Source organism: Capsicum annuum, chromosome 11 (genome assembly GCF_002878395.1).
Source record: "Capsicum annuum cultivar UCD-10X-F1 chromosome 11, UCD10Xv1.1, whole genome shotgun sequence".
In the NCBI taxonomy this organism is placed as follows: Eukaryota; Viridiplantae; Streptophyta; class Magnoliopsida; order Solanales; family Solanaceae; genus Capsicum; species Capsicum annuum.
The window spans coordinates 131,868,500-131,880,122 of NC_061121.1; the positions used below are offsets into that span (position 1 = coordinate 131,868,500).

Below are 11,623 nucleotides of genomic sequence, written 5' to 3' on the forward strand. Positions count from 1 at the left end.
GCTCAACAAAAGAGTCTATTAAAGCACTTGCTATACCTTTGATCCTTTTTAAAGAGTAATTATTGAGATTTAGTTTGATATTAAGAAGAGTTACCTCTTCATCATCGGATTTAGCCATGAATACAAAAGTGAATCAAAGGCAATATTTGGATTTTCAATAATCATCATTGAAATTTCCTCAAGGAGTTGGGAGTTATCAGAATTACTAGATGAGTCTCCTCAGGCTGTTAGGGCTTATTTCACAACGTAATCAACAACTTCTCTTTCTCTGACTTTGTCTGGAATTTAGTCCTTCTGCTTTCCTTTATCTGGTTCACCTCTCTTATAATCCTTATGCTTTACCTTCTGCATCGGGTAATCCCTGATAAAATGATCATCCTTTTCGTACTTATACATACGTCATTTCCTATAGTTGATCTGCTTGAGTTTCCTTGTCTTTGAAATCCTTTATTTCTCCTCATAATCATGAGAAATATCTTGTTTATGTATGCCACATCTTCATCCTCTTCACGGTCTTCACCTTTGGCTGCTTTAAGTGCCAAAGTCTTCTCTTTCTTGAGTCTTTTCTTATCCTACTCTTGCTACTTCTTTATTTCATAGGTCTTAAGGTGTCCTATGAGCTCGTCCATTATAAGGATTTTCAGGTGCCTTGCTTCAATAATAGCATTGACCTTACGTCCTTTGACTTGGGAAGAATACTAAGCACTTTTCTTACTTGCTTAGAAGACCTGATGTCCTTACCTAGACTGTGCAATTTACTTGTGATGGATGTAAATATTATACGCATTTTCTGAATAGTTTCTCCCTCTTTTATGGTGAAGGTTTCATATTATGTGCTAATCATGTCAACCTTTAACTCTTTTACTTGGCTGGTACCCTCATGTGCAATTTTCAGACAACCCCAAATCTCTTTAGTAGACTCGTACACAGAGATCCTATTATACTCATCAGGTCCTATACCACATACTAGAAACTTCTTTACATTTTAGTTTTTTTGATTTTCTTGCGATTATCTTCATTATACTCCCTTTGAGTCTAGGGGACTAATCTAGTGAATCCTCTTCATTCACTTCTCTTATGGGAATATGTGACCATCTAGGATTACATCTATTAGTTCACTATTTTCTGCCATTATGAGATTATACATTCTTGTTTTCCACTAACCACAGTATTAACCATTGAATATTAGAGGTTTAGTGGTGGACTGTCTTTCTTTCAGGTTTGGAAGAGTAGCCATTTTTGAACTGGATCCTCTCTTGGGGTTAACCTTTTAGATATAGCTAGCTCAGATACCAATTGATGGATTCTATGGGTCCACCGAATACAAGAGGACCTGGTCCCTAAGATATTAGTGCAGTGCAAAATGAAAGGTAAGAAGGATAATAAGAACACACCAAGTTTATGCGGAAACCTCTTGCTCAAGGAAAGTAAAATCCATGACCTGCCATTAGGATTTTCAGACTCCACTATTCTTCAAGCAAATAAGTGATTGAAAACTCATATAATCACCAGCTCTTGTAATAACTCTATTACAAGACAAGTGTGATAACTCTAACACATTTACAATTGACTAACTCTAGTAACAAATCCTAGGCAGCAATACCACAAACGATGAGAACAATCACTTTACCAATTTACAAATGACTCGACCAACTAACTATAACTGCCTTGACTCGAACTAAGACTTGGACAAGCTATACATATACTATCTTTTATAACTTGGGAGTAGATTTACAATATGAAACCAAAAAAAAATAAAAACACAACACACACAAGATTAAGATGAGCAAGCAATCAGGTCCCTTATATAAGTTGTGTTCAAGATGACTTTTGCTTTTGAGAATTTTAATATTGATGTTTGCAAAAAATAATATATGATTCTTTTATATGATACAACAAAACCAAGGTGTCATCCTATTGGTCAAGGTTCAGCTACTCGACTGTCATGCCACCAACTTTCTACAGGAAAGTAGAACTTCCAAATATGGTCAAGCAAGTCATTATAAAGGGATAACTTCAAATGATATTGGGTCCCATAGATATTGAATAAGTTGTTTATCAGGTCCCTTATGGAATAATTTGTAGATTATCAAAATTTCAAAGGTGTAACATATCTCATTTTAAGGCTAATGTATTTTCTCCATCTTCGGTTAATCCTTGTGTTGTTTCATCCACTTATAGTTTTTTTGATGTTCCACATTCTACTATATTGCTATATTGTAATAGCACTTCTCATTTGAATAAAATTGATGTTGTTTGGCATTAAAGAATAGGTCATATGCCTTTTGGAAAAACGATTACTATTCCTTATTTACCTTGTAAATTCTCTTCTAAACAGTGTTGTTCTTGTCTCATTTGTCCTATTTCAAGACAACAAGGGCTCCTATCCTATTCCACCTCTTTGTTCCATCTTGTCCATATTGACCTCTGGGATCTCTATCGCACCTACACCTACAATGAATTTAGATACCTTCTTACCATTGTAGATGATAAAAGTAGAATGACAAACACCTTTTTTCTTTTCTGTAAAAGCAATGCATTCTCTGTGATTAAGGTTTTTATTACTATGATTAACACTCAGTTTCATACTTCAATCAAAGTTATCAGAACTAACAATACCTTTGAGCTAGGTTCTGCTTCCACCCATACTTAGTTTCTCATTTCTCTAGGCATACTCCACCAAACTTCTTGCTCTCACACACCCAATAAAATGGGGTGGTTGAAAAAAAGAATAAATATTTTTTGAAAACCTCTAGAAGATTTCTTTTTCAATCCAAGTTACCTATAAGTGTTTTCTCACTACCACCTATTTAATGAATATGTTTCCATCTTTTTGTTGTTTTTAAACAAAACCCCTTATAAAGTTTTATATGGTCACCCTACTTATTTTTATTTAAGGTCTTTTGGGTGTCTTGTCTTGTATATGCTATAGTTTCCCTTTCTTTAAGAGACAAGCTCCAACCTAGAGTAATTTTTTCCATTTTTCTTGGCTATTATTTTTGCAAGAAAGCTTACAAACTCCTTAATATTTTCACCAAATCTATCTTCATCTCAAGGGAGGTGTCTTTTGATGAACATACCCTCCTTCCTACCTCCTCATATTCTAAGTTTTTTTCTTCTTCTCACATTTCACCTTCTCATTTTACTAAACATGTTTCCTCTTCCTCTTTAATTTCTCTTGGTTCTTCAGATGCACCTTCTCTCTTTGTTATACACCATATTTTGAGGAGGTCTACTAGGCATATTGCCCCTCCATTTTACCTCCAAAATTATTTGTGTTATTCTACATACACATTCACCATTTCTTTCTCTCATGTGGTATGCTTATGAGAACTAGTATCCTATCATCAAGTAGTGTATAATCCTACATGTCCAGATTCCATAATGAAAGAATTTTAGTTTTCAAAGGCAAATCAGACCTGGGAAATTATTTCTTTACCACCACATAAGAAAGTTATCTCATGTAAATGGGTATATAAGATTAAAATGAAAGTTAATGATAGCATTGAGAGGTATAAAGCTAGGCTTATAGTGAGAGATGTCTCCAAAGAACCCTAAGGGATTCCTCGATTCGAGCCGAAGAAGCTCATCCATTCGTTGGGTGATCCCTTGCTCTCACGCTTGAGTGTCAAGCAACTCTTATAGATAGATAGGATAGGAAGCTGATTTAGGTGATACTGAGACTTTCTATACTGTGGTGAAATTCACAACCATCAAGGTTCTTCTTGCCTTTGTTGTCAAGAATTCTTAGATAGTATACCAACTTGATGCCAATAATGTCTTCTTATATATGAATCTTTCTGAGAAGGTATATATGAAACTTTCGCTTAGTCTCACTATTTCTTCATCTTCCTCTTCCCTCTTGTTTTTAAACTTAAGAAGTCTCTTTATGGGCTTAAGCATGCCTTCAAGTAGTGGTTTACTACACTATCTACTATTTTATTTTCTAGAGGTTACTCCTCCAGCATGAATAACTATTCTCTTTTCACTAAGTCTTTTGGTTCCTCTATTATTTTAATTTTGTCTATGTTGATGATATTTTGCTTGCTGGTGATGATGTAGTATAAATGGATTCTTTTAAATATTTTTTTGGATTGCCAAATCAGATTTAAGAAACTTGAGGATACCCATTATTTTTTAGGCCTTAAGGTTTCCAAGGTTGCTAATGGTATTATAATTTATCAATGTAAGCTCTCCAAAGACGTACTATCTGAATTTAGTTGTTCCTCTACAACTCTTGTTGCCACTCCATTGGATATTACTTCTAAACTTACCTTTGTATTAGGTGATTTTCTTTGGGACCCTTCCAACTATAGAGGATTGGTTAGAAAGTTCAACTTCTTGCAACATACAAGACCCGATATCTCCCTTTTAGTACAATATCTAAGTCAGTTCTTAAATGCTCCTAGATCTACTCATTTCTTAACTGGTTTGCATGTTTTGAGGCACTTAAACAAGTATCCTGACAAATGTATTTTATTTAATAATTCTTTATATTTTTGGCTCATGCATTCTCTTATTCTGATTGGGCTACTTACCCAACTTCTAGAAGGTCTGTCATTGCCTATTTTATCACATTGGGTGGAAGTCCATGAAATAACTTACTGTCTCCTTATCATTTACAGAAGCTAAATATAGAGCCTTGAGAAAGATTGTAGCTAAACTCACTTGGTTGGTTTGATGCTTGCTAATCTGGTGTTTCAGTTTCCTCTTTAATTTCTTTTTTCTGTGATAAAAGAGTTGCTATCAGTATTGCCAAGAGCTCTATTGCTCATGAGTGCACCAAATATATTGAGCTTGACTATTATTTTGTTCGTGAAAAGCTTGTTATTAGTTTGCTTACACTTTATCATATTGCGTTTCAGTCTCAACTTGTTGACATTTTGACGAAGCCTCTTCCTGGTGTTCATCATCAGTTCCTTCTTTTCAAGATGGGTGTTTTCTCACCCCCTAGCTTGTTGAGGCATGTTAACATACATCATGAACTACATTCACCAGGTCCTATTGATACTGACCCATGCCCAGACTAAAGCACATAACTCATTAATTATTTTGTATTGTACCTTTTTATATATAGTGTAGTTGACTTATACAGTGACAATTGATTCTTTTTTCAGTTTCTAATAAGAAGATATTTTTCTCTCTTTACTTTCTTTTTCACCGACTTCAAATTGGGTTTCCTCCATGGAATTCTTCGAGTTTTTGCTTGTTTTCTTCACAAATTGATATTTTTAAAGAGAAACTACTTTTTTTTAACTTTTGAAAAATTGCTTCTGCTATTCCCTACAAGCATTTTTTTCTCCCAAATATTTGGCCAGACACCTTACTTTTCAGAAAAATAAGCACTTTGAGAAAAAAAAAAAGTTTGATCAAACAGTCTTATAACACATTACCGTCCAGCCAAATAATTCGTGACCTCTTAAATGAGATAAATCACTTCTGCTAATATTACTTTTACTACTAATATTTATTTTTAATGAAAATTGGCCTTTTATTTTTAGCTATTAATCTTACTAGTTTAACTGCACATGCCTCGCACATGTAATGTTTAATTATTTAAAATTAAATAATTTTATCTATTACGGAGATTTTTAGTGAAGTGTAAAAAGTTGAACTCACTTTTCAAAGATTCTTCATATTTTAATATAATAATATCTATCTAGGAAATTAAAATAGGAGAGAGACATTTCTAACAACTCAAAGTAAATTATCAATGATCCTACACGTTAAGATACTTTTCTCCACTCAATCAATGTTCACCGAGGATCGAAGATCTATTACTTGAAGGAATCCACATCTAGCATGTTGCGAATCTTAAAAAGCCTCTTACGAATCTTTGTTGGAAGATGGAAGACTCCTTGCAAATATTTGGATGCGTCTTATAATCTACCACTCTTCCATGATTTTGATAGATAAATTGTTGGTATGGTTGCTGTCATTAAAAAGTAAAGTAAATCCTAATCATGATAAGTTCCTAAAGCATAAGTTCATGTCTACAGTGTACCACAGACAATTGAAATTAACTAAATTGATACTTTATACACATAATGTTATGGAATCTAGGGGGTTGGTAATTCCTTGATATTTTTGAAATCCAAAACTGAATACTCAAACTTTTCTTGGACAAGAACCTTAAGATAAACAGTGCAACAACATAAAATCATATGCAAAATTAAGGTAAGAGTCAAATTTAACACATATATAAAATTACTCAATTAAAAAAAATTCAGTATGAATTCTTACCCTATCATACCTCTTAATTTTCAATAAAGCTCAAAATTTGATACTTCAAACATTTTATAATTCAAGCTCAAAGATTAATGGATCTCGACCCTAGCGTGTAACTCATCGAGATGGATTTTATACTTAAAATATTCTACAGTTCAAGAATCTTCATATAACTTATCGAGATGGATTTTATACTTAAATATTTTATAGTTTAGAGTGAATAGACATACAACTCATCAAGACAGGGTAAAGCTTATTTATTTAATTTTTATTGGATTCAAAATAAATAGAGGGGCTGGTGACGAAGTTTTCAATGAATTTTAGGACTCTTTGCATATATTAAACATTATATTTTTATTGTGACATAATTGTCCAGAAATATAATTTATATAGATCTGGCATATTGCAATAAGCCGTGAGATGTTTTAAGACTTCTAACTATTTGAAACATGAATGAGTTTCGTAAGAATACAATCGAGTAATAAGATTAATTTAATTGAATATCCCTAATTAAAAATATTTATATTTAATTATTTTTAAAAATTAAATTTATAATGAATCCTAATGGATATAAGAATGTCAAACAAAGAAAACTTAGATGAATTCCAAACCTAGAAGTAAGTATACAACAAAATTTTCATTTCTTTTCAATCAAAAGTATAATGATTATAATGTATTTTTGGTGTAAATTAATGTTAGTTCTTATATTTTGTTCTATCTATAATTAGGAATTCGTATATAATAGTTTAATTATGGAAGTTTTAATTGATTTCACACTCCTAAAACATTCTTCATTCAAAAGGAAAATTAATTATTGTTCTACTATTGAAAATAAACATCTAATTATTTTTCTATAATTTAGAATTCTTTCTTTATATTTTAAATTTTAAATTTCTTATTTATTTAATGAAATATTGTTCTACTATTAAAAATAAACACCTAATTATTTTTCTATAATTTAGAATTCTTCCTTTATATTTTAAATTTCTTATTTATTTAATGATTTATATTCTTATTATGTACTTAATACTTTTAGAAATTGACATTTTTAAAATTTTTCTTATTCTAACGCTTTTATATTTATTTTAAAATTTTTCAAATCTTTTTAAAATTAAATTTAGTTGATTTAAAATTTTTAAACTAATGAAAAAAATATTAATTGTCATTAGTTTTGATGACTTCTAATAAGGAAATGTTTTATCATAAATATATTTAATTAATTTTTAAATCTTAAATATTAGAAAAAAATATTGAAAAGACGATTTTGTCTAAAGTAAAGACTTTTTAATGAAGAGTAAAAAGTTCAAACAATATACCTAAGGTACTTTACACTTTTAATATATTGTAGATGTAGATATAGATGCAGATGTAGATTTAAATATAAATATAGATATAGATATAAATATAGATATATTATAGATATAGATTAGCGGTTATTCAATGCTCCCTCCATTTTATTTATTATTAAATAAAAGCAATTTATTAATATATTATTAATTAAATTTTCCTTTTTTTTATGATATTGAATAGTGACATAATAGAAAATTTTTGTTATATTATTTTTAAAAAATTTAAAAAATAAATATTTAAAAATATAAACATAATTCAAATGAAACAAATTTAAAAAATTGAAAGGAATACTTCTGTAAATCTGTGGGATACGTAAGGAAGAAATTTACATCTTGATTTTCAAAAATTCCAAATCAACCTGATCCGCCAGGTTTGAAACACTATAACCCCAAGTATTACCTATTTTCACTATTTAACAAAGAATGACCTATTTTTCCTTTAGATTAATTTAAAAATATATAATTTTTTTTTAATTTTTATAATATTTTAATTTTCAACTTTGCACGTTACATATTTGAAATTACAAGATTAAAAGACATTTTAATATATTTAACATAATTTTAATTTAAGGTCATAAAATTCAAAAGTATTCTTTATTTTTTTAAACTTTATGACAAATTAAATTGATTATAAGAAAGAATTAGTTTCTAGAAGTTTCCGACGGTTCAAACCATGCTTGCTGTCTCGGCAATCTTGTTTCTTTTTCACCAAGACAAACACTACTCACGTGACACCACTCACGTGCTTCGCCCCCCCTGCTTACCCCTTTATATTCCCCACTACAGAACCTACACTTCTTGCAACTTACATTTGACTCTTGGTATTCTCTTACTTTATTACAGAACCAAATTTCTTTCATTACAGTTTTCTCCCCATTTTTTCCGCCATGGCAAAGCTTAAGATCGGAATCAACGGTAACTTCTTTTACTATAGTAATTTTATTATTTTTAATTGTGTTGGATCTGCCCGTGTTTGTTGATTTTTTTTTTTTTTAAAATTTGAATCAGGATTTGGCAGGATTGGTCGTTTGGTCGCTAGAGTTGCTCTCCAGAGAGATGACGTTGAACTAGTTGCGGTGAATGATCCATTTATCTCTACTGATTACATGGTTGGTACAGTTTGTTTTGCTAGATCTATTTAGTGATTGTATAGTTTTGTGTGGATCTGTGAGAGACTAACTTTGGATCTCTTTTATCTGTTATTTGTTTGTAGACATACATGTTTAAGTATGATACAGTACATGGACAATGGAAGCACCACGAGCTTAAGGTCCAAGACGAGAAGACTCTTCTCTTTGGTGAGAAATCTGTAAGAGTCTTTGGAATCAGGTTTGTTATATAACCTAGATTTTATGCTTGTATTTTAGTTTTGTTTGGTGCTGAATAAATTTGCGCTAATTGCTAAAGGAATCCAGAAGAAATCCCATGGGCTGAAGCTGGTGCTGACTTCGTTGTTGAATCAACTGGTGTCTTCACTGACATGGACAAGGCGGCTGCTCACTTGAAGGTATCATTCATCTGCTTTCATTTAACTATTTGATTTCTCCATCTGCATTTCTGCTGTTAGATTTGATTTATCATTGATATAGCCTCTAGTATTTATGTACTTCATTGGAACATTTTAGATCTTGTTTATTGTGTTAGATCTATGCTTGCGGAGAAAACAATGCGATGTCCTGCTTTTATTAGTTTTTCTTTAATAACCTTGTCATTCAATAAAATAAATAAATAAAATGTGCTTTATAGGAACATCCTATGTACATTTTAACCTCGATTTTTCAATCAAGTTTATTAGTTCGTAAATCACGACAAGGATATTCTCTCTTAATCGAAATCAAAGTTGAAATTAATTGATTTTGTATGTTTGTGTGGTTAGGGTGGTGCCAAGAAGGTTGTGATCTCTGCTCCTAGCAAAGATGCCCCCATGTTTGTTGTGGGTGTCAACGAGAATGAGTACAAGCCAGACTTGGACATTGTCTCCAATGCTAGTTGTACTACTAACTGCCTTGCACCTTTGGCTAAGGTTATCAATGATAGGTTTGGCATTGTCGAGGGTCTCATGACCACTGTCCATGCCATGACTGGTCAGTGTTTTCTTAGTTAACTTTGAATATGATGAATTTTTTGTATCTAGTTTGTAACCTGCTATGTTTTGTTGCTCAGCCACCCAGAAGACTGTTGATGGTCCATCCATGAAGGATTGGAGAGGTGGAAGAGCTGCTTCATTCAACATCATTCCTAGCAGCACTGGTGCAGCCAAGGTAGTTTTCCAATATCTGTGTCATTACACTATCACATGATACCTTAGGCCTTTGATTATTTGACAAGGTTTTAATCGATTTGTCTTTAAAGTTCCAAAGCAGATCCCTTTTACTTGCTGATAGATTTAATACACTTTTATATTGTTTGATCAAGTTGAATTCATTATATGTAGGCTGTTGGAAAAGTGCTCCCAGCCCTTAATGGCAAATTGACAGGAATGGCCTTTAGAGTTCCAACTGTGGATGTATCTGTTGTGGATCTTACTGTAAGACTAGAGAAAGAAGCCTCTTATGATGACATTAAGGCTGCAATCAAGTGAGTGTCTGTTTGATCACTTGTGTTGTTCTATTGTTGGTTCCTTGTGAAGCAAAACTGATTTCTGTGTTCTCTGCTCATAGGGAGGAATCAGAGGGTAAGTTGAAGGGTATCTTGGGTTTCACCGAAGATGATGTTGTTTCCACGGACTTTGTTGGTGACAGCAGGTATATGCTTTTGTTCAGTTTACTCAGAAGGGGGTGTACACTTAATTCTTGAACAGTGTGTGGTCTAATGTGAAATTTAATTTTTGGTTCAGGTCGAGCATTTTCGATGCCAAGGCTGGAATTGCCTTGAGCAAGAAATTCGTGAAACTTGTGTCATGGTATGACAACGAGTGGGGTTACAGGTAGTGTGCATCAACTTCTCTTTGCTCATCTTCACACACTAGCTTTGGAATTTTTTACGGTGCCAATTCTTGATTACAACACATATTTCTCATTTATGCAGCTCCCGAGTGATTGATTTGATCTGCCACATGGCTTCTGTTGCTTGAGGCTTTGATGCTGGAGAAAGGACAGCCTGTTTCGTTTTTTGTTGAATCATTGAAGTATTTAGTTTTCTGGCCGGGAGTGGTCTTCTTGTTTAGTTTAAAATGTAATGGAATAACCAGAGAGGAACCTGTGTCATGTTTGAGGAATCTTGGTCTTTTTACCTTTGATTTGTTGTGGCAGAATGGAACTTTACTTTTTCCAATATCAATTAGTTAACCATCGCTTGGCTGTAAATTTTTATATTATGAGTGAGGTGTGTATGTCATATTTTTGTGGGGCTTATTATTATTTGACAACACAGTTCGGAACTAAAATATGCTGCGAAATTAAAAAAAATATCAATCCATGTCGTAAAAAAAGTATTAAAATTGACTTTATCACTTTGCACAATATCTGTAGATTTTAATAAAAGGTTGATGCCCTTAAAAAAGTTGAAGTTGAGATTGGGCATTTAGATTTTAATGGAAGATTGATGCCCTTAAAAGAGGTATTGGGCTTTTATAAGTATACAATTTATATGGATTGTGCACTTATTTATTCAATATTGTGTACTTATTTAGTATATAATTTATTTATTAATAGATATATATTTATTTTCATGGGAGAATTTACTTTTTTAAAAAATTGCACACTTTTTATTGTATAATTTATTTATTTATAGATTGTATATTAAAAAAGTGCATAATATAATTAATTTTTTATTGTGCAGTTTTTTAGTGCACAATTCATTTATTTATATCGTTCATTTTTATGCACATTCTATAAATAAATGGAGTGCACTAAAAAAGTGCACAATATATTAATTTTTTATTATGTATTTTTTTTAGTGTATAATTTATTTATTTATATGGTCCATTTTTATGCACATTCTATAAATGAATGGAGTGTACTAAAACGAAAGTGCACAATCCAAAAATAATATATTATGCACAAAAGCTAACAGAAAAAATGACCAAATCTATATATAAGATAGCC

General features: G+C 31.7%; 1 protein-coding gene across 1 annotated transcript; it reads left to right on the forward strand.

Annotated features, from left to right (window-relative positions):
• The first annotated feature begins 8,292 nt into the window (after positions 1–8,292).
• LOC107852742 (glyceraldehyde-3-phosphate dehydrogenase, cytosolic) lies at positions 8,293–10,913 on the forward strand. Its single transcript, XM_016697782.2, has 10 exons — positions 8,293–8,492; positions 8,586–8,686; positions 8,791–8,906; positions 8,985–9,084; positions 9,454–9,661; positions 9,741–9,838; positions 10,012–10,154; positions 10,238–10,321; positions 10,414–10,503; positions 10,605–10,913. The coding sequence occupies exons 1-10, from the start codon at positions 8,465–8,467 to the stop codon at positions 10,648–10,650; spliced, it is 1,014 nt and encodes a 337-aa protein (XP_016553268.1). The 5' UTR covers positions 8,293–8,464; the 3' UTR covers positions 10,651–10,913.
• The last annotated feature ends 710 nt before the right edge of the window (positions 10,914–11,623 follow it).